This window comes from Fringilla coelebs (assembly GCF_963513975.1).
Source record: "Fringilla coelebs genome assembly, chromosome: 27".
Lineage (NCBI taxonomy): Eukaryota > Metazoa > Chordata > Aves > Passeriformes > Fringillidae > Fringilla > Fringilla coelebs.
Window position 1 is genome coordinate 3,603,424 of NC_140053.1, and position 28,000 is coordinate 3,631,423.

General features: G+C 38.8%; 1 protein-coding gene across 1 annotated transcript; it reads right to left on the reverse strand.

The window, feature by feature from the left end:
- Nucleotides 1–69: 69 nt before the first annotated feature.
- Nucleotides 70–27,989, reverse strand: MPP3 (MAGUK p55 scaffold protein 3). Its single transcript, XM_084222387.1, has 20 exons — nucleotides 27,858–27,989; nucleotides 26,871–26,937; nucleotides 25,023–25,127; nucleotides 23,671–23,789; nucleotides 23,103–23,180; nucleotides 20,612–20,692; nucleotides 19,965–20,102; nucleotides 18,669–18,750; nucleotides 17,799–17,884; nucleotides 16,283–16,357; nucleotides 15,164–15,360; nucleotides 13,129–13,193; nucleotides 11,976–11,996; nucleotides 10,273–10,314; nucleotides 8,400–8,558; nucleotides 7,690–7,770; nucleotides 6,209–6,302; nucleotides 5,356–5,464; nucleotides 3,714–3,836; nucleotides 70–2,110 (listed from the first exon to the last, which is right to left on the reverse strand). The coding sequence occupies exons 3-20, from the start codon at nucleotides 25,045–25,047 to the stop codon at nucleotides 1,931–1,933; spliced, it is 1,755 nt and encodes a 584-aa protein (XP_084078513.1). The 5' UTR covers nucleotides 25,048–25,127; nucleotides 26,871–26,937; nucleotides 27,858–27,989; the 3' UTR covers nucleotides 70–1,930.
- Between the last annotated feature and the right edge of the window lie 11 nt (nucleotides 27,990–28,000).

Below are 28,000 nucleotides of genomic sequence, written 5' to 3' on the forward strand. Positions count from 1 at the left end.
AGCATACAGCTTTATTTACTGCTAGTCATGCAAAATATGTTAAGATATTATGATAGCAACCTTGCTTTAAATAAATTTTGACCCTTAGCTTTTTAACTTAAATCTTCTAAATATGTTCATGTCTTGCAGACTCTAAAAATCTGTTTGTAACCTGAAATACAGACCTAGGGTGAGATCAATCTGGCCATTTATTATTGTCATAAAATGACTTAGTTTGAAATGCTGTTACTGAAATCATTTTTAAAATCTTTCCTCAGTTTTTTATAGGATCAAGGTACATCTGTCATGAATTGCCTCTCTAAGAATCCAAATCCTTTTTGGTGGCTGTGCTGGCACATGGTTGCAGAGCTGACAGCCCACTGCATGTGGAGGAGTCCTCAGCATTTTTTGAGGTCACCAGGCTGCAGCACTGACAAGAGCAGGGAATAATTCTTATTTTTGTAGCAGTGGGAACAGAACCTCAATGGGCAGGACCACAGGTGAAAGTTCTCATTTGGAGAGGATGGATGGGGGTGATTCTTCTACACAACTTTTTGGGCTTGACATAATGTAGATTCAGGGAGACTGGTATGTAAGAAATGTGCTTTTAATATGCAACTTTTAGTTCTGCTAAATGTCATGGAACAAGAAGAACATTATCTGTTAAGATAGAAGGTACACCAAAAGGTCTTGTTTAAAGGGCACAATACACAGGAAATATCAGACCTCAGCAGGCAAGTGAGAACAGGAACTAGTTACAGCTAACATGCACCTGTACAATGCTCTCCCCTTAATCCCCCAAGGATGAAGCACAGCTACTTCCAGAATCATCTCTGCATCTCCCTAAGACCCACTCAAAAATACTGTATATTCAAGTCTCAAATATATACAAGGCCCTCTAAGAGTTTTCTTCTTCAGGCCAATTAGATGCTCTGGAAACCTTGACCAGATTTGGAACAGAAATAATCATAAATGCTGGAAGGATGTTGATTTGGACCTGTAGCTCCTCCTTTTAGTGCATAAATGCTGGAAGGATGATTTGGACCTGTAGCTCCTCCTTTTAGTGCATAAATGCTGGAAGGATGATGATTTGGACCTGTAGCTCCTCCTTTTAGTGCCCTGTTCCATTGGTGTCAAGGCTGTGTCCCACCAGGTAGCACAGACAAAGATGTTTTGCAGAAACAAAGCTTCTTAACTATCCTGCTTTTAGAACCATATGCAGTTGTTTTCATGTACACTGTAAAAATTGTGTTTTAGGAGCTCACACAGGTACAGTCAGAGGTTATTCAGCATTTGTGACTGGGAAAGTGAGCAGAAGCTGTGCATGAGCAGGCAACACCTGTGACCTGTGCAAGACAATTTGGAGTGCTGGGAAATGTGATGGACATAAAAACCCCTCCTAGAGCTGGCCTAGTTTTTAGTGTCTAATTAAAGATTTGTAATTAATGCTTCTGTGTGAAGGGAAGCATGTTTTGCTGGCCAGCTGAACTTGTTGAACCTCTCTCCAAAGAACATTTCCCACCCAGCTGAAGGAGCTTGTTCCCAAGGGGGACTTTATTCTGAGGTTTTAAATCTAGCCACGGAATTTGTGGCCAAAGGACAAACTTTCCATCTTGTCAGTGTCTCAGCACAAAATGCTCTTAAAGTGTGGGAGCCTCTGTGAACACCACTGCAACAAAATGCACAATTTCCAGTCTAAACATCAGTAAAAGACTGGACTGGCTTATTTGGTCTGAGTATCAACTTCTAAATGACAGCTGCTATTCAAAATTTGGACTCAGAAAGGCAGTGTCAGCTTGTGGCTTTGTTTAGTCTTTCCTCACACAGTCTTTATTTATTGCCTTCTAGGTAAGACCAGCAGTTTTGAAGCAAATACAATGTACTTCCCTTTTCTAATTCATGTATTTACAGAACATTTTTATACAGTCTTTCCCTCAAACATGGTAAGAAGCTATGACCTAACCCAGCTGACTGGCACCCAAAATGAATCCTTGTTCAGTTTATCTAACACAGTTTTCAGCTCATTACATGCACTCTGGAGATCTTCTTTCACCAGGACAGTGTCAATTAAATGGCCATACTGCTCTTCAATGAATGCTGCTGAATTTAGAATTTCCTGCTGTTCTTCATCCTGCTGATCAACACAAGATGTTGGTATGAAATTTACAGCATGTCCTGGTTACTAGCATTTTAAAGTATGTATAGATTATTTTAATATAGATAAACACACACAAAAAATATTATTTTTATATATAACTATATATATAATAATATATATAATATAATATAATATGTATAATAGTATATAATATATAATAGTATATTACTATATTATTTATTATTATAATATATTATTATACACATTATATACTATATATAATATTTAATATATATAAAATACATATGATATATAGTGTATATATAATATATAACATATATATTATACACTATGTATAAAATATATAATATATACTTTTAAATATATATATAAAAAGTATCTAGTATTTTAAAGCACAATGAGTCATTACTCTGAGAACATGTAACAAAAGCTGCTACCACTAGGAAAAGTTATTGAATAAATGAGAACTGAGATCAAGGAGCAGAATGCCACAGGCAGCTGTTCCAAAAATGCAAGGGGCCTCAGGGAAGGGGAAAAATATGTTCCAGGAGGGACAGAAAATGGTGATACTTCATTTTATGTAGTCAGAGTTGCTGCCTAACCCAAGATATGGGAGGCACACTCCTCAAAAACTGAAAAGAAATGCTGCATACACTGTCCCATTCAGTATTTTTGAGGGCTTACACAAAAACTTACCAAGGGAACTAAGCTCTGTAACACATAAATTTAAATTTAGGTTGCCATAAATAATGACAGGATGCACTCTGTTCAGGTTTGCACATCACCAAGCTGCAGCTGATCCAGGTTTGATCCTCAAGGCATCCACACACTGTTCTGTGTGCACACCATCAAACACTGGCTGACTCTGGTGTGGGTGTCACTTTGGGGGTATAACAAAATTACCTTTTGATGGGCTGCTCATCAGAAATGTAAAATGATTGTTGGTTTGTCTGAGTTCAGCAGCAACTTCCTGTCACTGTGATATTTTATGAAAAATCCCTTTGCCAGGATCTTTTCTCCTGAGAAGCTGGGAAGCTTCATCTTCTCCATGTTTTGCTGCTTTGGAATGTGATTTAGAGAATTGTTTACCCAGCATGTGAATTGTTTTTAATTAATGACCAATCCCAGTCCAGCTGTGTTGGACTCTCTGAGTCAGTCATGAGATTTTATTATTCACTCCTTCCTAGCCTTCTGATGTCTTCTTTCTCTTTCTTTAGTGTAGTTTTAGTATATAATTTTCTTTTAATATAATAAATCAGCCTTCTAAGAACTTAGAGTCAATTCTCATCTCTCACCTCATCCTGAAACCCACAACAACCCCACAGCAATGAATAACCACAACTTCCACAATATTAATTAATAACCACAACTTCCCCTGCTGCAGCCTTGATGAAGCACCCAGATCCATATGGAAGACTGGCACTTGGCTTTGTATTATTTTAAAACTTGAGTAATAAGGAATAAAAAAAAATTCCATTCTGAAGTTGCACCTGAAAGGCTGGAGGACCTACTCAGTGCCCCACTTTAACTCCTGTTATGGGAGAGGAGCTCTTTCATGGAACACAAGTGGAAGCCCAAATACTTCTTTCAAGAGATTAGAAGTTAGAATACTCACCAGGGGGGATGAGATTTCTTCTGACATGTGAGATTTTAAGACATGTTTTTTCTTTTCTGAAATGAGAGGCTTCACAAAGATAACATAAGGCTTAAACTCAGGAGTCCTCAAGTGCTTTACTGCCTGTGAACAGATGATTTTTTGTTATCAGACTTCTTTTAGCTCCATGTCCACGAGACTCAAACTGGTTTCAGTGGTTTCACTGGTACTGTGGTGTGAAGTTCTGTTTCCTACACATCTGACCACAGCAATCTTTTGCTCTTCAAACCAAGGCTCATGCCAGAATCCTGCCTAGCACACAAGGGTGCATGGAGCATGGCCTGAATAGCACTGGCATTCCAAAGGGCAAGGACATGGCAAAAAATACTGAGCAAAGTATAAAAAAACCCCTGAATTCATGGGCAAGTTATGGTTTGCTTCACCTAAGCAGCAAATTTAATTAAACAAATTTAATTCTTTGAACAACTGCTGGACAATCACCTGGCAGGCACTAAATCAGGAAATCTGATCTTAGCAGTCAGTTCTATGAGATACCCTTGAATTTTAGGGCATCCTGAGAAACTGGCTTAGCACAAGACTGCAAATTTTCAACTTGCAATTCATCTGAGGTAGTACCACAAGGCTTTTCCTAGCCCAGTTACAAAATCTGCATCAAATTTTCAAGTATTAACTCACAGCATGGGGGTATTAAGAGCTGGTACTGCTTACACTGCTCTGTCCTGGGGGGATTCATGGTGTTACTGTATTCTGTATCTGCACCCAAAAATGGGTACTGCATCCTTGAGATCCTACAAATGAGAGCCTTGGGGGGTTGTGGGGGTGCTATGGCCAGCATTTTTAAAATCAGGACAAAAATGGAAACAACAGCTTTGCTCTAAGGATCCTCTCTAGGACCTGAGCAGGCTGGGACTGGGCTTTTCAAAATCAGGACTAGAATGGAAACAACAGCTTGGCTCTAAGGATTCTCTCTAGGACCTGAGCAGGCTGGGACTGGGCTTTTTAAAATCAGGACAAAAATGGAAACAACAGCTTTGCTCTAAGGATTCTCTCTAGGACCTGAGCAGGCTGGGACTGGGCTTTTTAAAATCAGGACAAAAATGGAAACAACAGCTTTGCTCTAAGGATTCTCTCTAGGACCTGAGCAGGCTGGGACTGGGATGCACACTGGTCCTACAGCAAGGGAAAAGTCCCACAGTGAGGATAACTAAAGAGACATCTAACTAAAGAGGCTGTGCTGGATTAATCCTTTTTCTGACCCAGAGATGGGGGAACTGAGAGGTTTTTAAAAGCTTTTATTCCATTTTCAATCTAATTTGAAGGGTGAGACAATACAGATGTTATAATTCACACCATGACAATCAGAACCAATATTTCCTAATTTCAATAAATCATAAATGTTTTTTTGGCCTATCAGACCATGCTCTAAATGCCTTAAAGCCAATCATCTAAAATTACCCCTCATGGCTCCTACTACAGTGCATCTTTCCCAGTTCTATTTCTCTGAAGTATCCAGTCTTATTTGCAAGGCATGTCCCAGCTGGACTGTAGGATCTGTAACCACTGCACTGCATTCCCAAGAGTCCCATTCTGCTCAGGCAGCAGGAAATGATTTGCATTCTTTAAAAGAAGCTGCAGAACTTACTTCAGGTACCACATCCACCAAACAAACCTTCTTTTTGGCCATCACAGACCTGATTGCCTCCAGACTCGTGCCATACAAATTTTCTTTGTACTCTCCGTGTTCCACAAATCTAAAAATTCAATAAACTTTTAAATACCATCTACAAAAAAAATTAACAATATTGAACTTAGAACATTTGATAGCTGTTTCCTGAAGTCAAAACAGTCAAACAGGGAGGAAAGAGGCAGAAAATTGGAGGTGGGTGGGGAGGGATTTTATTTTTTTTACTTTTTTTTTTTTTTCTTTCCTTGCTTTGTAGCAATTCTTCATAAATCACTAACAGTTAATCAGCACTACTGACAAAAAGGGGAAGAAGAATGGATATTTCTCACAGAAAACAGAACAAAGCTGGCAAGGCAATGGACTGAAATTTTCCCATCTTTTGGGAGCCTAGTAAAGATCTGAACTTGGAGGAAACATGTTCAGGCTCACAGTGTGAGGTAGAACCACAGGTTCAATCCAGCTCACATTTTCAGGGAGATTTGTGAATCAAACTTCTCACCCATCATATTAAACAGACAGTGAGCAGCCCAACTAAGTGAATCTGTTATTTCACTAGATTCCATTCTGACCAATCATTATGCAGATTATTTAAATTCTAACTCAGGATCCTCCTACTGATGTTATTCCTAAGTAGCTTCTTGGAGTTTACTCTAACAGTCCAGACTCTGTAAAGAGCTTTTTACTTAAAAGGTGAATGTTTTTAATACAGCTTGTCCAACTTATCACCTGATTTTGGTATTCATGTGATGTAAAACTGAACAAGCAATATTTTTAAATAGTCAATTATAGCAGTATCTTAAAATTAACTCACTTGTTTTGCTGCACATCTGTCTCAAATGATTGCTTAGAAACAAAATTGTATTCTACCCCCTCTCTCTCATGACTTTTCCTTGACCTTGTTGTATCTAGAAGAGAAGGGAAGCAAGACATGGGAGACACATCAGCCTTTGCAAATGTTTTCTCTACTTAGTTCCAGTCACATTTTCACAACTTCAAACAAGAAAGTTGCACAGTGGAAAATTCAAATAACAAAATATAAATCAGACCACATAATTTTGTATTAAACTCAAATACTGCATTACCAAAAATGAAGTTGTTTTGCTCTCAGGAGTGCTGTAACTAACAAAAAAAAAAAAAAAAAAAAGAGGAAGAATCCTTCTTACACCTGGTAGATTTAGCAGGGTATATCCTACAGAAAACAGTAGAATTTAATTGTTTGGAATTCTGGACTCTCATTTTCTTGGAAAGCTCAAAACTAAAACCAGGAAATATATAAAGATACATTGAATTTACAGTAAGAATATTGATGGCTGTTTCCCAAGGTATTGTGTGCATAATTATGTGAGTCCTTTGCTTTTGGTGTAATTTATTTTTGTAATTGTTATTACTGTAGGAGAAGCTTTGATGATCATTCTACAAATCTGTGCCAGACCATAAAAGTGATATCTGCTATTTTTTTTTTGTGTAGTTTAAATTCAAGTAGGAATTACTCACTTGAGTTCTCTTGCTAACTTACTGAAGTCTGCCTGAAAAACTTCTTTTTAAAGGTTTTAAATAATATATAAACAGTGTCCTCAATGTTAACTTCTTGGATTCAAAAAGCAGTTTGCTGGGGTATAAAAATAAGAATTGATTTTTTGTGTGTGTGTCTGATAATTCCATTTATTTTTAGAAAATAATCCAGTTAGAGAAATTCAGTGCAACTCCAGCCACAAAGCCATGCAAGAATCACTAATTTCTCTATTACTCTGACCTGCTTGTTTGAACAACTTAAAATCTAAATCAACAGCTTAATGCTTAATCACCAACTTAAAATCTTGCCAAAATTTTGACTTGATTTATTGCTGTCTGCTTTGGTTTTTTAACTGCAGCTGTAATGCTGTTCTCAAGCAAAATCACCCTCTTTAAAACACACAATGTTTTGGCTGACTTTTAAGATACTATTTTATCACACCAGCTCTTTTTGCTAGTCACATTCCATTTTTTTTCCTGTATTCAGTTAAAAAAAAAAACCCAAACATTGAGAAAATGCAATCTGCCCACTCAGGAAAACACAATTTAAAAAAACCCACTGAGCTGACAGAATTCCAAAATGCAGATGTGCCAAGTTACATAATGATTTATTCACCTATTGAGGGCAAACATAGGATATTACAACGAAAAAAAAAAAAGAATACTTCAGAAATATTCCTATAATTAATAATCAGAACAGAAATGATCACTAGTGCAGATGGCAGGACATTCATGAGACAGCATTTATGTGACAAACATAAATCAGTAAATTTCACTCACGTGGAACTGCTACACCATACTCCTGGGGGTTCTCTGACACAACTTTTTGCTTGAGCTCACTTAACTTGGCACCCAAACAACCTAATAAAATAAAATAAAATAAAACTGTCTGATAGGTTGCTGTGTGAAATGAAATAATGCAGAAAATAAATAGATCAGTTTCACACAAAGAATCTGATTCAGGAGTGTGCTTGAAGAAACCTCTTCATGAGAGAGCTCTGCCATATTCTGCTTTGAAGATCATCAGGAACAAATTTAATTCTTTGAACTGCTGGACAATCACCTGGCAGACACTAACTCAGGAAATCTGATCTTAGCAGCCAGTTCTGTGAGATACCCTTGAATTTTAGGGCAAGGCTGATAAGCTGAAATGAAATTGCAGGCAAAATCTTGTTAGATAATTCCAACATCTGCCTCTTCATCAATAGTTCTGACAGCCTAAACACTGGAGTAAAAACCTAAGGAAAGTGAGTAAAAAAAAATGAGAAATAGTCCGGCACCATTATTTTTAGAAAGATTTGGTGAGTTTGATTCCTTGTTTTGTTTTTTAATGTAATTTAAAATAAAACAGAGAGTTCTGACAAGAATCAGAAAAACATTTTAAAAAACCACAAAAAGCCCAAACCAAACATGTTAGAAAAGCCTCTGGAAATGCAGGATAAGGAAAGAGGGAAAAATATGAAAAAATTTCAACACACTGGGTACCTTACCAATCAAAACCACCAGCCTCTGCTGTTCACCAGGCTGTTGCTGATATTTTGTGACTTCTTCATATGTGAGGAACTCTGCTCCATCTGCCTGCTCTGCCTGCTTGCCTTCACTGTTTTCCTTCTCTTTTCGACTCAGCCTAAAGCTCCTGCGTAATCCAGCTGGGCACAAAACACAAAGCAAGATAAAACCCAGATTTTCAAGTTATTGCCTTCAAATGTGAGTTATTCCCATACATTTTGTTTATAATCAGTGCAGATATGCTCAGATTGTAGGAGAAATCTGTAACAAAAGGTGCTACCATTAGGAAAAGGTGTTGAAGATATTAAAGCTGAGTTCAAGGAGCAGAATGATACTGGCAGCTGTTCCAAAAAATGCAAAGGGCTCCAGGGAAGGGGGAAAATATGGATTGGGATAGAAAACCTAACATGGCATTGCATAAGGGATAGAAATCCTAATATATGGGACAGAAAACCTAATATCCCTTTGAATATGGATAGAAACTCTAATATATGGGACAGAAAACCTAATATCCCATTGAATATGGATAGAAACTCTAATATATGGGACAGAAAACCTAATATCCCTTTGAATATGGATAGAAACTCTAATATATGGGACAGAAAACCTAACATCTCAGTGAATATGTGATACAAAACCTCACATCCCATTGCATATGTGATACAAAACCTCACATCCCATTGCATATGGGAGAGAAAACCTCACATTCCATTGCCTATAGGATAGGAAACCTCACATCCTATTGCATATGGGGTAGAAAACCTCATACATGGGATAAAAAACCTCACATCCCATTGAATATGGGATAAAAAACCTCACATCCCATTGAATATGGGATAAAAAACCTCACATCCCATTGAATATGGGACAGAAAACTTCACATCCCATTGAATATGGGACAGAAAACCCAATATCCCATTGCCTATAGGATAGAAAACTTCCCATAGAGGATAGAAACCCTAATATATAGGACAGAAAACCTAACATCTCATTGCATATGGGATAGAAAACCTCACATATGGGTTAGAAAACCTAACATCCCATTGAATATGGGGTAGAAATCCTCATATATGGGTTAGAAAACCTCACATCCCATTGCATGTGGGATAGAAAACCTAACATCCTATTGCATATGGGGTAGAAAAACTAATATCCCATTGAATATGGGATAGAAACCTTAATATATGGGATAGAAAACCTAACATCCCATTGCATATGGGGTAGAAAAACTAATATCCCATTGAATATGGGATAGAAACCTTAATATATGGGATAGAAAACCTAACATCCCATTGCCTATAGGATAGAAAACCTAACATCCCATTGCCTATAGGATAGAAAACCTCATATCCCATTGAATATGGGATAGAAAACCTCATATCCCACTGAATATGGGATAGAAAACCTCATATCCCACTGAATATGGGATAGAAAACCTCATATCCCACTGAATATGGGACAGAAACCTTAATATATGGGATAGAAAACCTAACATCCCATTGCCTATAGGATAGAAAACCTCATATCCTATTGAATATGGGACAAAAAACCTAACATATGGGATAGAAAAACCACTGAATATGGGATAGAAAACCTAACATCCCTTTGAACATGGGATAGAAAACCTAACACCCAACCTATAATAAAATCCCCCTCTTAAAATTTTAGCTGCCAAGTATTGGTTATGCCAAAGTCAGATTATGCCTCTTTAAAGAGATAATTTGATTTTTTTTTTAATGTGGAAGTGGGTTTTTTGGGGTGGTTATTGGGTGGGGCTGTTTTGTTTTCATTTTGGGTCTGGGTTTTTTTGGGGTGGGTGTGCCAGGGAAGGGGTAAAGGGTTTTGGTTACTCACCTATGTAGTGTCCATTGAAATATCCTTCACAGTCACAGTCTTCTGTAAAGGACAAAGCAAGGAAGTGGGGGTAGGGCACAGGGGAAAGGAGAGGGAGAGGGAGGAAGGAAATATCTCAGACAATGTGTGTGATACAAGTCTGGCTCATTGGTAAGGAAAGAAACTTTCTATCCTGCATTGTTTGCAGTGCTTTTTAAACATAATCACTGCTAATACTAAAAAAATACTTCCATTGACTAGTGGTTTATATTTGAAAAAAATCCTTGACTTTGATATTGAACTAGAGAATTTTATATCTTGATATTTACAGTTCCCAAAGTTTATGCTTTGCAGCATTCATGACATTTGATTAGTGCTGCTGGTAAAAATGAGAGACTCAGACTTAAGTAAAAAAGAAGACTTCACAAACACAGAGCTCATTTTTAAAATTAAAAACTTTATAAATGAGTATGATTATGTAAGAAAAATGCCTCTTCTGATATTTCATTATCATCTGGGCTTGAAAAAAGTGCATCAGAAATTAGAAGGATGAACTCTAACCCCCTTCATTTTGACCAAGTTAAATTATCTTTATTAAAAAAAATAAAGATTTGATGCTTTGGTGATATGCATGTATGTAAAATACCATGTTAAAAACTCCCAACCTCCTCAAATTACAACCACCTCCAAGGCCCCTGAAGTGTGCACAATAAAACCATGATACTTAGCTACAAAAAAATACTCTGATATCCTAAAAAAAATATTGAGTACTCAAACTTCCTGAAAGAGGGATGCCTAGTTAACATTTAGACACCTTGTAATATTTACAAAACTCATTTTGAGGTGGTGCTGTATGGGATAAAGCAAAAATATACAGCACTGAAACCTTTAACCAAAGGTGCCAGTCAAGAGAGGACTTTGGTTTTTAATGAATAATTGTAATCAAGCAATGCCCATGTGTACTCCCAAAACATTGGAGTTTAAGAAATGAAGAAAAAATACAAATTAAGAAAAAATACTAATAGCAATAAGATTAATCCATAGCTAAGGTCAGAGCAGTTTTGTTTGTTTATTTTCTGCTGTTCAAGGCAGGCTCTTTCAGACTGTGCTGTCACAGCTGGCCATGACTGCTGCACTCTGGTTACAGAATATGATCTGTGCTTTCATCAAAGTGATGGAATACTTCATCCTTGGAATGGGAATATCAACAAGCAACTCTAATGTGAAAAAAATAAATCCCAGCACATGGAATTCAGCAGCAAATACCTGATATTTGGAAAGGCAGCTGGTACATGACATATAAACTGCATAAACCCAACAGAGTTGCTCATAATGCAAATAACACAGAAAACAATGAAGACAAATCACTGAGGATTGACATGGGTGCCCTAAAAGGTTAAACCCCAGTATTTCTTTATTTTTTTAAACATACCAGATACAAAGACTGCATTTAACTTGCAAGTCTTTGAACCTTACTCAGAAACCTCCAGAACATGTGAATACAAATCTTTTCTCTTGAATCAGAAAAGCAAACTTGGAAGTTACCATTACTGAAGTCATCAACCTGAATTAGATTAGTTTAAATAATAATTCACAAAGAAAATGTCCTAGGATCAATATATCTACTGTTCCCTTTGGAATTTCAGGAAATTTTATTATTTTTATTTTAGAAAATACTTTGGTTGTTTATATTCAGACAGAAAGGGAGTTAGGAGAGCACCTACCTTTGTCAGAAGACTGATCATCTATAAGTTAGCATGAAAGGCAGAGTTGGGATGATATTAAAAGATGGACAAATAATTGAGCAAAATTAGAGAAAATAGAATGGAAGGTTCTGGTTTAATTTGCTTAACAGGCTTTTCTATCTTAAAAAAAGTACTGCAATACAATACCCTTATCAACTGATAAAGAATTGTGGGCTGAAATGGAGTTATTAGAACCAGTTATCAGCTTAACTGTCTTGAAAATATCTGAGATAGAGCTTAAGCAGCACTCCTCATTACATGCCTCCTCATTTGAGTGTAATGGAAACTAATGTGGAAAAGCTTCATTTAAATCAGTAATGCTATTTTATAACTTGATTGAGCATCTGCCCTCCTTGTAGCAGCATGAGAATATTTCTATCTCATCATGCAGCAAAGGCAGAAATTCACTTCTGTTACTCCAAGGGATTTCCAGAATCCACAAGGGGGGCAGTCCCAGCACAGTCCTGGCTGCACACAGTCACAGGCTTCCCCCCACATCAACTGTGCTAAAATAAAACACCCAGGAGCAACAGAAACACCTTTTGGCAGAATTGTAACTCCTTCTGCTTTCCAGCACTTCCTAGGGATTTCCTCACAAGTAGAGTTTTGTGAATAATTCAGTGACAGAGCTGTAAACAACAATCACTCTAAAGTCTACTTAACACCAACTCTGTAACATTAAGCCTGAAATAGAGATTACATTTCCAGCTTCAGTGATTTTTATCCTCCATAAAGCCACACTTTATTTTCATATGAGTTTAGAGTAATTTCATGCACTCATATATAAATTTCCAGAAGATGCATTAGGTTATTTTTGCAGCTTTCAAGTTTCAAACCATAGAAAAAGTGTGAACAAATTTTAAAGCATCAAAATATGTAAGGCCTCATGTTCTTGAGAGCAGGAAGAGAGGGACAGCTATGATTTTTGAAAACAATAAACACTAACAACGCTGGATAAAGCTTAAACCCAAATCCTCCCCCATGGCAGCTTGTGTCCATGCATATCAACCAATGGTGTTTAAAATATCAATCAGTGGCAAAATACACTCCAGCACATCATTATTGAAATACCAGACAAAACTGAGAATTTATTATCAATTAAAACATCACTGAAAGAACAGAACAGACTTACATAATGGTTTCTTCAGAGTTCTGGTGTTCTGCAGAGTACCTGTTGTTCTCCTGTAGGTCAGTCGTCTGAATAGAAAATAATTCTATTTTAGATAGGTAAACTCAGAATTGTAGAGAATTTACAGCATGGAAAATAAAGAATGACATAGTGCTTTTTAAAAAAAAAGGTCAAATGTTTCTGATTCAACTACTTAAAAGGTTTTATTTAAAACTATGACAGCCTCAGATTTTTACCCAGATTACTCAGAGTGTTTTCTTTTCATTCCCTCCATTGGTAAGGGAATGAAAAGAAAATTTAAAAACATTTAATGCTTTCATGTATCAGAGCATAGAAATCAATACTTTAAAAATCTGGGTTTTTTTCCTATTTCCCTTTTGCTCACATGATCTTTTTTTGCAACAGTAAGAAAACTAGATAACCTTAGTCCAAAGCTGTGCATAAGTAGAAATGATTCACCTTTTTCCAGATCAGTTTGAAGTTTTTTGTTATTTACTAGTAAACAAACCAAACATTGTGTGAAAATGTAAGAACAGAGCATCAAGTAAAATTTTCCTTAAGTGTTAAAATCACAAACCAGATCACAATTCCTATTTGCTCAACACCTCCCACCAAAAACCCAACATCAAAAACACCCCAACAACCCAGCACAAAAATCCAACCCTCAAGAAATCCCTCTCTGCTGGCAACTGAAAACACAATTTCCTCCCAATTTTTTTGCAATATTTAAACAGACAAAAAAATGCTGCTCAGGCATTTCTACAGGCACTCAGGGGAAACAAATACTGAAGCAATTTCTATATTCTTTTTACTTGTACATCTTTTTACTTGTTTACAAGGTTGAAAAAATTTTAAAGACTGCAGTGCAGCAGTGCAGCAGCATTTTATGACACATATGGATGCCCAGGAAGAAGGGAAAAGCTGTAGAGGCAAAATTTGCCTCATGTTTCAAAGGAGCTTTCATGTAGTGGAGCCAAGACCTCAATTCTGGAAATGATGCAGGCCAGCAGCAGCATCAGACCTGTTCAATTGTTAGGAACCCCCCTCTGTAACACCTGCAATCCAAAGAAGACATTTGTAATGATGTGCAGCAAGAATCTCAAAGTGAGACCAGATTAAAACAGATTCCTTCTCAAAATAGGATTTCTGTGGTGTAAAGACAAGATCTGAGGGATATTTTGCAGTGAAAACAGGGAAACTTCAAGCCCTAAAAGGTAAATACTCTCTTAGGAGCCAGAAAAAAGATCAGATCATAATATCTGTGCATACATTCAAAAGAATTACAATAAATGTGTGGAAGTACAAGGCTGTGAAATACAGTCACATAACCATAATCCAAAATGGTTAAGAGACTGATACTGCACATTTCACTTCATACATGTTTGTTTAGCAAGTGCTTGTGTCCTCACACTACAGAGCATTAAGACAATGGCAAAATACTCAAAATAAGCTAGGAATTTTATTATATAATCTGGGAAGATGGAGCTTTTTAGCAGTTTCCCCTTAGCTGTATTTACCCTGGCATGACCATGCCTTTCATTTTCTGTGATAAAAACCTGGCATTGTCACAGACATATTTTATGAAAAATCTTTTTGTTAGGATTTTTCTCCTGAGAAGCTGAGAGGCCTCAGAAATGGAATGTAAACAATGATTATTTGCTGCTGTGGGATGCAAAAGGTGGATCTGTGATTGGTCTCATGTGGTTGTTTTTAATTAATGGCCAATCCCAGTCCAGCTGTCTCAGACTCTCTGGTCAGTCATAAGAGTTTATTATCATTCCATTCCTTTCCTTGCCAGCCTTCTGATGAAATCCTTTCTTCTATTCTTTTAGTATAGTTTTAGTACATCATTTTCTTTTAATATAATATACACCATAAAATAATAAATCAGCCATGAAACATGGAGTCAAGATTCTCATCTCTCCCCTCATCCTGGGACCCCTGTGAACACCACCACAGGCAGAAAATCAATTTATCAATGTAGTCACACTGCATACACGTGAAAGAAAAATAAATCCTGTAATCTTTGCTGACAAACCTTTCTTGGAACTGTTTGGAGGGGATCAAGCCTGCTCTGAGGTTGGTGTCCCCAACACGTTTGGCTTGCCACCACGTGGGATCATCCTGGCTCACGACCTCCAGCACGTGGCGCCGTTTGAAGGGCAGCCCGGCCTCCTGGCAAGGGATGGCTCTGTCCTCCTTGGGGTTATAGCAGAAAAGTGCCCTCATAAACACCTGCAAAAGAAAGGTAACATGGCATTTCTTCTTGTCTTATCTGGAATTTTAAATGTCTGCCTTTAAAAGGTTTTCCCCAGGGCTAACACTGCTAATGATATATATACTTTATCCCTCCTGCAAGCACTCAAAAATACAGACACCTGGCAGCTTATGCAGAAAAATCAATTAACTTTCCAAAAGATACCCAGAATTGTGGAACATGAGACCCAAAAGACCAAAGTTCCAAGAAACACAGATCACAATCTACATTAAGTACAAAATGTAATAAAGGAATGGTTGAAAAAAAAAATAAGGGGAGGGAGAAAACAGTAAAAATGGATTTTTGGCAAAGTTGCCCAGTTGTAAAGACTGTCCTTCAAATGTTCCTTTAATGCATCAAAATCTACTGTTTGACTTTGGATTTGTATCTTAACACAATTTAACACAAGAGCAGAACCATGTCAGAAAGTGATTTGTGGGCTTCAAGGAGAAGTTCAGCAACCAAGAGCAGGGAGGCAGAGACTGAGAGAGGAGTCTTGTGAGGGACCAGTGGATCAATCTCTTCTTGCTGATCAGGTGGGGCAGAGGAAATGGGCTGATGGGGTCATATGGTGAATGCAGCTCTGCTTGTAGAGAGGTCCATTTTCACTCAAGTGAGTGGCAAAATGCCCAGAGATAATGGACAGACTGCAGCTGCCACGGTGAGAGGAGACAGCAGGACACAATTTAATTATGCCTCTAAGAAGAGGCAGGATTTCTGAAATGCTATGAAAGAACATGTGCCAAGATGGAGAGGAGAGGAGTCAAGAATAGGAGGGAAGTGCACAAAAAAGCACTCTGCTAGCTTTGCAGCTCAGTTGGGAGTCTGGCCCTCCCCACTGGAGCAGGAGTGCTGCAGTTGCAGAGGGGTGAGATGTGCCTCGGGGGTTCCGCCACGTACCTTGCTGTCTTTGAGCCGATCTTCTTCCTTGATGGCTGGAATTATCTTCAGTGTTATTGACCCTTGAGACTGAGCCTGAGAAAAACAGAAATGGTTTTTTACTTTGAAAGCAGGGCAAGGATACAATGCAGACTACTCAAGCTCCAGTTAAGGAGCCAGCAGCTGTCTCCACCTCAGAACTTCAACAGGCCAAGCTAATCCACTATTTAACTGCACTACAGAGAACATCAGGATGTTCCATGACTCCACAACAGTGGAGACACCCACAGTAACTACTTGGCTAAAACTTATTAAGACCTGCATTAAAATTCCTTTGTTTGCTTTTAGCAATTGCATTAATTTCTGGCCTACAGTTCAGAATACATTACATACTTCTGTGGCTTTTAGTGCAACACTGCCTTAAATTTTTGCAGACTAATCATTTTAAAGTGCTGCTTTGAAAAATACTGCTGTGTTTTCTCCATATAGTGGCTAACTTGTTAGAGTGAAATGTAAGCATCTACAAAATAAACACCTACTTTCACTCTAGAAATCTTTGCTAGGAAATTACAATTATTAGTTATGGCAAAATAAAAAGCATGTTTAGGTCCTTCAGAAATCTAGAATGGGTTTATCTCATCTGTTTTAGATGCCTTGTTTTGCATGAGATGAACTGTGTTGTAGGGAAGCCTGCAATCCTGCACAGATTAAAAAGCAAACACAAACATTTGTAGCTTTTCTTCAAAAAATAAACCATGAAAAAGAAAATGTTACACTTCAGGCATTAACTCACATGGGACAGCTGCAATTAGAAATTACACAGGACAGATATATAGCATCCCAAGATCCCCATAAATAAAACTTTACACACTATTTCAAAATGGTTTTGACCCCCCTGCCCCCCAAGTTAAAAGCAGTCATTGGCATTATTTGGGATTATTTGATCTAAATTGAAATTAGGTGATGGAACTGACACCATTCTCCTTACTGCACCCCTAACTCCACTCCACACCAAGACAAGGGGGAACCACAGCACAAGAGGGAAATCAGAGATACAGAAGCATAAGAGCTACACCACTTTCTACCAAGATTTGTGGGTATTCATGTTAGAGAAGCTTGAAGCAAGAAATTGCTCATGTCACCAGGAATCTGCTGGTAAAGCACTGCCAGCTCTACTGAGCACACAGACAAGACTCTCTTCAGCTTCCCAACACACCACATGATCAATCATCCCCTAGGAGAGTATTTATAATTTGCAGCTTGCTTGCCATAAACAAAGCATTAAAGGGAAGTTCTTGACAGAGCAACATGTTAACTTTGTATTTGTATCTTACTTGGTACCAATCCAGTTCGCAGAAGTTTCTGAAGTCAAAAGGAGAAGACTAATCCACTGGGAGAAGCAAAACTCTTAATGCAAAGACAAGCAGGGATTGCATCTTTTAGCTCTATATTTTAAACTCATGGTTAAATTTCATCATCTACTGTAATTACTAGATCACCAAACAGAAAAGATCTTGAAATGAAAATCAGTGCAGACCAAAATCTGACTTATTTCTTCTGGTCGTTTGTGAAGCACAGTAATACCATTGACTTCTCTTAGTTCATCTCCAACATGGACAAGACCTGAAAAGATGGTAAGGAAATTAAAATAGGTCTGGAGACTGCAAAGCACTACTCCTCTGATGTCCAGCCTAAGTCATTAGCATGTACTTCCTCTCCTCCCTCATCCAGACTGATGGATTTAGTACCAAAGCCAAGTGCCTTTGTTGGAAATGTGCCTCAGAGTCTCCTGCCTTTATTCCTAATGGCACTTTTTTTTCTCCATGCAGCACAATCTCAAAGGAGAGCAGCATGCAGACAGGCAACTTGTGGCAAGGAACTCTGGAAAATCACTATTTGGATCAGTATTAAGTATGCAAAACTGGAATAGTTTCATGAGTGTGTCCAAATCTTATGAAGTCAGGAGACACCCAGGAATATAAAGGCAGGAATGACATGTCTGTCACCTGACAGATCAATACTTCACACTCACAGAAAGAATGCTACACTATTTTTTTTTTTAACAAACCTCTACAAGATTTAGGTTTATCCAGTTCAATAAGAAATGTTGTACTTGCCATATAGCTACTGTTAACTGACATAAAAGAATTTCTCACTAAAGCAAACAGAAAACAACACATGATACACTGAATAAACCAAGCTACCAGATTGAAAATTCAAAACATTCTTTGCATTTTTCTAAAGCTCAAACATACTTCTTCCATCTCTGTTTTCATTTTTTTCCTAATAAAAAGCAGATGTAATTAGATGAAGAGATTACTGGTGAAACACAGAAATGCTAAGAGCATGCTCAGGAAACTTGAGAGGTTTCCAAATGCAATTCAGAAATGTACTAGTGCAATCATACCACTGCGATCAGCTGCACCACCCCTCATGATCCTTGCTACAATCACAGCTCCTGTGTGTTCATCTCTTCTGATGGTAGCTCCCTGAAATAAAACATACCCCCCACCCAAAAAAAGGTAAGGTATGTGCCCTGAATTCAGCAACCAGATAAATAATGTGTATGCTATTACATCTTTTAAACTGGAATTAATTTATTCTATGGATTTCCACTTTCTCCTTGATGATTTTCACCATTACTCAAGTTTTGCCTGTGCCAAGCGATTGTGGGAAGGTGCACCCACCTTCCTTTCTGCTGACTTTGATAAGTGCTTATACTTCCTGCATTATTGTGGTCATTAAAGTCACTCAAGTGTGCAAGACAGCTTATTGTAACAAATTCCTTCTCCTTTTCTGACTCTTTACACAATACAGTCTGTCACTTTGATTTTTTAAGATTTTCTAAGCCTTCTGATGTTTATAGTTATAGCAAACTTTCTCACACACTTTCTGTAGATAACTCATTGTTTTGCACTCTTTTATGGAAGAGGAGAAATTTGATGGGCTGTTGGTTTGTCCAATGTCACTGGAGAGGTGGCACTGTCACCCTCCAATCCACTGTCACTTTTGTAAAACTATAAATGTTAGAGTCAGAAAATAAACTTCCCTTTTCTTCACCTTGAGAGCAGCAGGGTGTGTGCTCGTGTTCTTTCGTGTCCTATAGTGGCAACAGTCACCACTTTTATATGTAAAAACAATAAAAGCCAAGCAATTGGATTTCTTTCCTCCTCCTACCTCTGCTGGCAATACAAAGCTTTAATCAGAAATTCAGCCACTGCTCCCTTCTACTACTGTGATACACAAAAAGCAGATTTCTTTCCCAATACAACTGTTTTTCCTTAGGGAATCAATCCTTCTATTTCCATTTGTACAAAATTAGGACCTTGACAATATAATGTTTACATACAGGTATCAAACATACTCTCACTGACCTTCATGCAAGTGAACACATGAAGTCATTGGATGTTAGCTACAGCATCAAAAGAATTAATAGATATAATCAGCATAATTGCTTCAATATATACAATTTCTTCACTGTGTTTCCTGGCATTATAAACTATGCCCATAAAGCAGCTAAATGCAAAATTGTGAAGGTGCATTTATCATTTACCAAATTGTTTTTTATGTTACTTTATAAGCTTCATAACTCTCCAAGTTTCTGAAGGCTATTTGATGACATCTTCAAGTACCTCCTCCATACTCCCAATAACACTTTTGCACAATAAATTTTATGACTAGAGATGGGTGATCTAATATGTACCAAAGGTTCTTTATTTTTCACTAGCCGAACAATTTTCACTGATTCCTCATCAAAATCATCATCAAAATTATCAGGTAGAGGTGGAAGAGCTGGGTCAAAGTTCTTCTGTGCTACAGTGTCATGTACTACAAGCATTGCCTGCATAAAGAAAATAAAAAACAGTCATGTAATGGAGTAATATCACAATTCCCATTCTCATGTTTCCAGTATTGCAGCAAAATTAAACCTCCCCCTTTCTATCCTCACCACAAATTCTCAAAAAAAAAGATTTACCAATTTCCTTATCCATCATGTAAACTATATACTGGTATATGTCAATATTTAAAATAAATCCAGGCAACAACAAAAACCAAAGTTTTTTGTGGACAATGTAAAACAAAGTGGACAATGAAAAGCAAGAAGGTATCCTTTTTTAATTTTCTTTTCTGGTCCCTCAGAAAACAGTAAGGAAGGGAAGAATGGAAGACAGCATGGTGCATTATGTAGGAAAGCTGTCTCTTTTCCATTTCCTTCACATCCTAAAGTCTGTGCAAGAAATCCCAGTGGAAAAGAAGTTTGGAGGAGGCTTCTTTATAACTTTTCTGTTACAAAATGTTCTATTACAATTCTGCAAAGGCATTTCTTTAAAGTTCCCAATGTGGTTTTACCCTGAGATGTGGTGTTGACAACAGCTGAAGCAGCTCCTTTTCTTCATTATTCACTGGTGCTGTCTGCAGTTCTTCTATTACCTTTAAAATAAAAATGTACAACCTCAAAATTAAAGGACTCCACCAGACAAGATAATGTATTTACATTTCTGTTGAGTGTTTGCTAACATCTATCATCCATCAAAGTAGTGTGCACAGATCAAAACTGATCCCAGTCCATAGTGCATGAAACCTGAAAGAAACCAAAGTTTCTTTAGCTATTTTTATTAGATAGTACAGAAAGCAGCATTAGGAATCAGAATCATAATCTCTAAACATACATTTTAAGAGTTATTCCATCAATAGAATTTCAGAAGTGATTTCTGAAATTTTAAATTCTATATGGAATACATAAATGATAACTGAAACAACACTTGTATTATTTGATAAAAGTCTTTAAACTTTTCTGCAGTCATCTAGTATTACCTGTGTGGAACATGCAACATCACTTCCCTTGCTCCCCTGCAAAACCTGGACACCAAAATATGCCCTGGACTCTCAGGCACTTTAAATGAAAGATGAGAGAAATAATGGAGGCACTTCTGCACTGGGCTGAGTGGGTGGGAGGAGAGAGAAGGCAGAGGAGGGAGGAGGAAAGGAAAATGGGTTGAGGCAAAAGAGATTTCCTTACCCTGTTAAGGGCTCTAAGCAGGGAAGTCATATAGCTCTATAAAAAACTTCTCTGCTATTCTGAAGATGGAAATTTTGTATAACTTGACAGGCAGCAATGCTGAAACTTTTGTGGAGGTGGCACAGTGTGGGTGGGAACAGGGAGAGGCGGTGTGCTGCATGTTAAGGGGGGCACTGGGGTCTCCTGACTTTGAAAAGGGAAATATTCCAGCTCCCAAACCTTCCACTGCTCCTTCCTATGCTATGGTAGAAAACAGGTGCACGTAAAAAGCAAGCAAATGCAGAATAAATTTCACTGCAAAGGCACAGGGCATCATGTCACACACAAATCTAAGACACAACTCTGCTCTGTGAACAGACTGGGGCATGAACTGATTGAGAGCAGCCCTTAGGAGAGAGACCTGAGGATCCTGGTAGATGAAATACAGATCCATGACAGCAATGTGTGCTTGCAGTCCAGAAAGACAACTGTATCCCAGCCTGGAGAGAAGCAGGGCCAGCAGGTCAGGGGAGGTGATCCTGTCCCTCCTCCTGTCTCTCTTCCTGTTCTCACGAGACCCCCTCACCCAGAGGTCAGGGGAGGTGATCCTGTCCCTCCTCCTGCTCCTCCTCCTGCTCTCATGAGACCTCTTCACCCAGAGCAATGTCCAGCTCCAGAGTCCCCAGTGCACAGACCTGTTCTAGTGCATCTACAGGAGGATCACCAAAATGCTCACAGGGCTGGAACACCTCTCCTATGAGGAAAGGATGAGTTGGGATTGCTCAGCTTGGAGAAAAGAGGGCTTGGGGGAGACTTTACTGTTGTCATTTATTGTGGAAGAGGTTTTACAGCAACTTCTGTGAGCCAGAGAGAAGTTTCATCAGAGGATCCATGTTTATCCCTGAAAGAATTTCCTACCAAGGTCCTTGACAGAGAAACCAAGAAAGAAAGAAGGAGAAATAAGAGAAACCTTCAACTGCCTGTTCCAATGAACACTGTGTTTGCCTCTGGTGACCAATGAGTAAAGTGTAAACTGATGAGTTTTGTAAGAATGTAAAAAAGCAGGCATGCCATAATAAAAACAATTTGAAGCCTTCTGAAAATGGAGTGTGTTGCTTTCTGTTGTCTCTGCCTCAACTACAACAACTCAGCACATAAAGGAGGCTCACAAGAGAGAGAAAAGCTCTTTACCAAGGCCTGTAGGGACAGGACATTAGGCAGCAGCTTTAAATTGAAAGAGAGCAGACTGGATATAAGGAAGAATTAGATTATCCATATTTAGATTGGATATAAGGAAGAATTTTTCTATGATGAAGGTGGTGAGATGCTAGAATACCTGCATGGTGAGATGCTGGAAACAAGGCTGCCAAGAGAAGTTTGGGATGCCCCAGCACTGGAAATGTTCAAAATCAGGATAAACAGGGCTGTGAGCAACCTGATTCAGGGAAAGGTGAGCTGCCTGTGGTGCTTAGATGAGATCACCTTTCAAGGTCCCTCCAACCCAAACCAATAGCTGTGCTGCCTGGTTTATAATGGTTTTAAGGCTGAATATAAGACTGAAAGCCCAGCTGGGATAGTCTCCTGTCAGGACAGGGCCTCTCCCTTAAGAAGGTCATTCATAATATCCTTTCCTTCTACCTGAATGTGTCCATCTTCAGTAGACATTTAACAACTTGGTATTTTTGAGCTCTCATTTCCTTGATTAATCATGGCCAACAGATTACAAAGACAGTTGAGGAAGATGAGAAATATGTTCACATATAGCACAATTGCAAAGCTTTGATTTGTTAGAAAAGCAGGCATAAATAACAGGAAAATTAGGAGACAAGAATTTTTACTCACATCTTCAACTAATCCTGCTGCACTGTGTAAAACAGGAGTTGGACTCTGTCTTTCATAATGACGGAGCTTTTCATGAATCTGAAAAAAGATTATTCAGGGATATTTCTACAGAGAGATACAAAGCTTTCTAAATATACCTACACTGGAATATTTTTCTATTTAAGGAATATAATTTATCTGAGATGTGTCAGAAAAATAATCTCTCTTAGGGTTATTCTTGTTTTGTTTAGGAGTTTTAGTTTTCTTTTTGCTCATGGTAGTTTCAGACAGACAGAAAATTTGTAAAGACTTTAGGAGCATAAGGGAAAAAATGAAGCTATTTCACATTACATTTTAGTTATGGGGCACTGTATGCTCATTTTAGCAAGAAGAGCAGACAAATTTATTTCTGAAGAAAATATGCTAATTGTCAAACATTATTAATGTTTGCTCTTAAACACACATATGCTTTGGTTGGCACAGAATTCTTAAAAAAAAAAGTTTGGCAAAGTAAATGATTGATAAATCCAGGGAACAGAGGAAAAGCAAACTGTAAGGAGAATGTACATAAATAAATATAAACTTTTACCTTCATCAGGTAGCTGAGACTCCTTTCACTGAAGACATCCCTAAGGAATCCCATTTCCTCTTTATGATTTGAATCAGGTCTTAGCTGAGATGTCAAAAGGGCCAAAGTTTCGTGCAATCCTAAATTTAGATTCAGGACAGAACAAAAACATTGTACCCAGGATTTCTCACTGGACCTTCTACTGCAGACTTAAAAGTCACTACATTTATTTGGCCACCACATTGGTGATCATCAAATTTGCAGAGAGACTCATGTTTATCTTTTCTTTAGCCACCATTCATTTTGCAACACTCCCTCTGTAAGTGGCAAACACAGCATCACATTAAAGCAAAAGCTAACAAAGGAAAATATATATTAAAAAAATATCTTTTACATTTCCCACTTCATGTTTATTATGCTTTATTTCCAGAACCCTTTGTTTCCCTCTTACAAATTTTGAATTTTTAGTACCACAGCAGACTCTCAAAATGACTGAATGACCTCCTTTAGCAGCTCTACTTCCCCAGCAGCTTTGCTCACAAGTGTTATCCTGCCCCTTCCACCTCTGAGGCACCTATAAAAGCCAGGCCTGACCAGAGGAACAAAGGACAGGTGTAGATTTCCACTGTGGTGGAATCAAAGCTTGTGGCTAGTTCTCTAAAAAGCATTAAAATCACCAATATCCCAATTTTGCAGCACACACGGCCAGACAAACACCAGATTTTTCCTGGTGAACCATGTCTGGGAACACAAGACCAAAATAGAAAATAAAAAAAGATGGAGGGGGTTCAAGTCTATTACTGTGGCCATTCTCCCCATGAACCTTAGAGTGGATTTTGATCCAGGAGACTCAAACTCACCTAAGCATCATTTAATATCTATGACTTCCCCCTGGGCAGCATACTGAAGAAGGTAGTAAAGTAGCTTTGAACAAAGTCACTTATTTGAAGTTAAAAGGAAGAATATTAACAAAGTTTACCAACCCCTGTTCAGAAAATATTAAGAAATGACACAGCAAGCAGCAGATATATATGGGCTGATCCTTAATAAGCAAATGTAGAAGGTACTGTTACACTGAGAGGTCCAACTTTGCCTACAGGAGCCTATCAGAATATATTTAGGTTTATCAGAATATATTTAGGTTTATCAGAATATATTCAGGTCTATCAGAAGATACTCAGGTGCTCCAGGATTATTAGGAAACTGTTTCCTGACAAACTTTATTAATTTTCACTTTTTACTTTCCACCTTCTTTCTTGTAGATAATTGCTCAAAAAACTCCAGTTGAATTCTCTTAATTCTGTTACACTTTACTCCAATTTGAATTAATTTTATGTGTGACACACCTATGATAAGATTTCAGTCACTGTTACCTGAGTCTTCTGAAAGCACTGGCATGGCTTTGTTCTTAGAGACAAATGTTCAACTTCAGCCAAGAGGATTGTTTCTTCTTTCTGGACTGTGGTTCAGAGGCAGTTCTGAAATAAACAAACATAATATCTAAGCTCAAGCATGCAAGAAAAATGTCAGGCATGTAAAATTTTTCTAGTTTTCAGTTTCACCTGGATCAAGCAGAGTTCTGCAGCTATTCTGCTATGCAAGTAACAATGTAAAATACTAGGTTATGTAACGAAATGTAAGTAAAATGAAAAATACTAGGTTATATAATAACCATATTGTATCTGGGATAAAGCTGAGGCTGAAGAGAGTATCTCTCAAGATAGGTAGTTTTAACAGGTCTAAACTGCCTGAAAAAACAGAAGAGATGTTTAAAAGCACTGGGAAATATCACCTGCAGGAAGATGCCACATCACAAGATATTCTGGGGCTCCCTAAAAGTTCATCTCCAAGAAATGTCCCCATGCCTGAATTCTGGTGGGAGCCATGCTACAGTTACACACAGCTCCCTAGAGCTGGCAGGACTGGCACTCTGCCAACCTTGGTCACAGGTACTAAGGATGTTATAAAAAATAAAGCTACTTCCACTGCTCAGAAATCACTGCTTTAGATATTTCTCTTGAAGATTCTTCTTGTCACTCAGAGCAAATTACTGCACAGCAATTTTTTTTTAATTAAAAAAAAAAACCCAAAACTGAATCTATGCATATAATTGCCAGTCCAAGATTGTGTTCCAGAGCACTTACAATCTTGTTCATGCTTACAAAATTCACTGGAGTAGTATTTACATAAAAATAAACTTCCATAACAGCACACATACTCCAACTCTTTGCTGAATACAAAAAAGGATGCTCCTTGTGTTTCTATTTGTAGATAAGTCTCTGATATTTTGGTTGCATGAATCAAGTTTGATGGTCTTCCAATTCAAATTTTCTTGACTAGCTGCCTGAAATACCATAGTACTGCATGGCAAATTAGCATTTCCTTATTTAGAATTTTCTGGATTCCTGACTTTCTCTACTAAGCTCAACAGTCACCTGTGTTTTACACCCTGTATTTTCTACCACTTCCATTAATTAATCCATCTGGGCATCAAAACATAGCTGGAGTTCTCTAAATAAATTAACTGAGTGTTGAAACTTCACTCTAATCCATGGATTCTGTTCCAGTGCATTATGTATACACTATACCTTTATTTTTATATACTATACCTTTATTTAAACACTCTTATTACCTATTCCTTAGAAGAAATAAACATTTCACTCACACACTTCATGCCAAAGAAATTTATGGGCAATTCATTCATCTGCTTTGGTTCCTTGACTATAGCATTTCATTTGACACATACTTAAATCTTCTCAAATTATTAAGAAAGAACTTTAATTGCATGCTTTACCTTTGCAACAATGTGTGCTTCCTACAGTCAAACCTACTTAGCACCAAACCCCACGAAAAGCCAAGTTATTTTCCAGATTCTTAGTGAAAAAAAAGCCCACACAGGAACCTGAAAACACATTTCAGCATCTTAAAAACCTGACAGCAAACTCAGGAGCATCAGAATTATTCGAGTTAGGCACAGCAATCAAAATGGAGGCTTCCCCTAGAGGCATCTTCCATGCTCTGTAAAAATCCAGTTACACAGAGCTGCCTGGAATGAACACTCCAAAGCATGAAAAGCATTCCATAGCCAGGCTATCAGAGGTATTAAAGGCAGCCCCAGCATGTGATATTTTGCAAGATGGGTCTCAAAACCATGAAACTGTCCTCTCATCATTGCAGCATCAATAGGCACAATTACACTTTTCCTCTTTAAAAATACCTACCTAAACCTTAATTCATTTTTCTTGCCCAGCTGCTCCCAAGACTGAATGCCTGAAGCACCTTTCTTACCTAGAAAAGGGGTTGTTAATATTTGGAAAGAGCTAAATAAACTCAACTGATGCTCGCCATGGGGTCAAAGCAGGAGACAAAACACAAGCATAATATGACCTGGCATATCCCCATTAATTACACAATAAACCTATTGTGGTTCTCAGCCTAACACCACATAATTCTGTAATCCAGATTGTATCATTCAAAGCAGCAGCTGCTTTGAGAAATCATTTTTAACAGTTGAACATTTTACATGGCCCTAGCGATTAGGTCCGAGGATACATCACTATGCTAAGCGGTGAGAGCTGACGGCACACAGGATTTCTCCTCCTGTCAAACCTGAGTGAAGCTGCTTCACGGGTACCTCCTCTAACACAGAAAAAGACCCGACTCTGGTGCTGACCGAACACAGACAAAACCGCAAAACCCTGCAGGGCACCGTGGGGCCGGACTGTTCCTCCGAGCCCCCCGGTCAGGGGCAGCCCCGGCCCAGCCGCGCTGGGCGCTCCGGGCTCAGCCGAGCAACCCTGGGGCGGTGTGGGGGCCCGGTGACACCCCACCGGCAACCCCGGCAAGGGCTGTCCCGCCCCGGAGAGCTTTACCGAGCTCCACCGAGCCGGAGGTGATACTTGCGGGCCCAGACCTCCTCACAGCCCCACCGCGTACGGAGCGAAGCTGCGCTCCGCACCGGACCGGAGATGGCCCTGCCTAAGCAGCTTCCCGAGCCGTGAGGCGAGCACGCTCCGGGCCCACATCCACCGGGGTGCCCTAACCCGGACCGAGCCCCCAGGCACACCCAGCACACCCGCGGGTTCCCTCACGCCGGGCCGCGCCTCGAAGGCAGCAGCGGAGCCCGGTCCGAAGCGCCGCAAAATGGCGCCGCCCCCGCGGCCCCCGCGCTGCGCCCCGGGCCCGGCGCTGCCCCGGGCCGCCGTTACCTGCGGGAGCCGCCCGGGCTGGGCTCCTGCGGCGCTGGAGGCTGCCCCGGCCGGCCGCGGAGCTGCCCGCAGCCTGCTGCGCACCTCGCTCATGCGCCCTCAGAGCCGTTCTACGCACGCCTCCCTCCTTCCCTTCCCTGCTT

Coding starts and splice junctions, on each gene's coding strand:
- MPP3 (XM_084222387.1), bottom strand. CDS start 25,047: ATGCCAGTGCTTTCAGAAGACTCAG. Junction 23,790..25,022: donor AGTGCTTTCAGAAGACTCAG/GTAACAGTGACT, acceptor ATCTAAATTTAG/GATTGCACGAAACTTTGGCC. Junction 16,358..17,798: donor AAGAAATAAGTCAGATTTTG/GTCTGCACTGAT, acceptor TGTTTTTCTCAG/GCTCAGTCTCAAGGGTCAAT.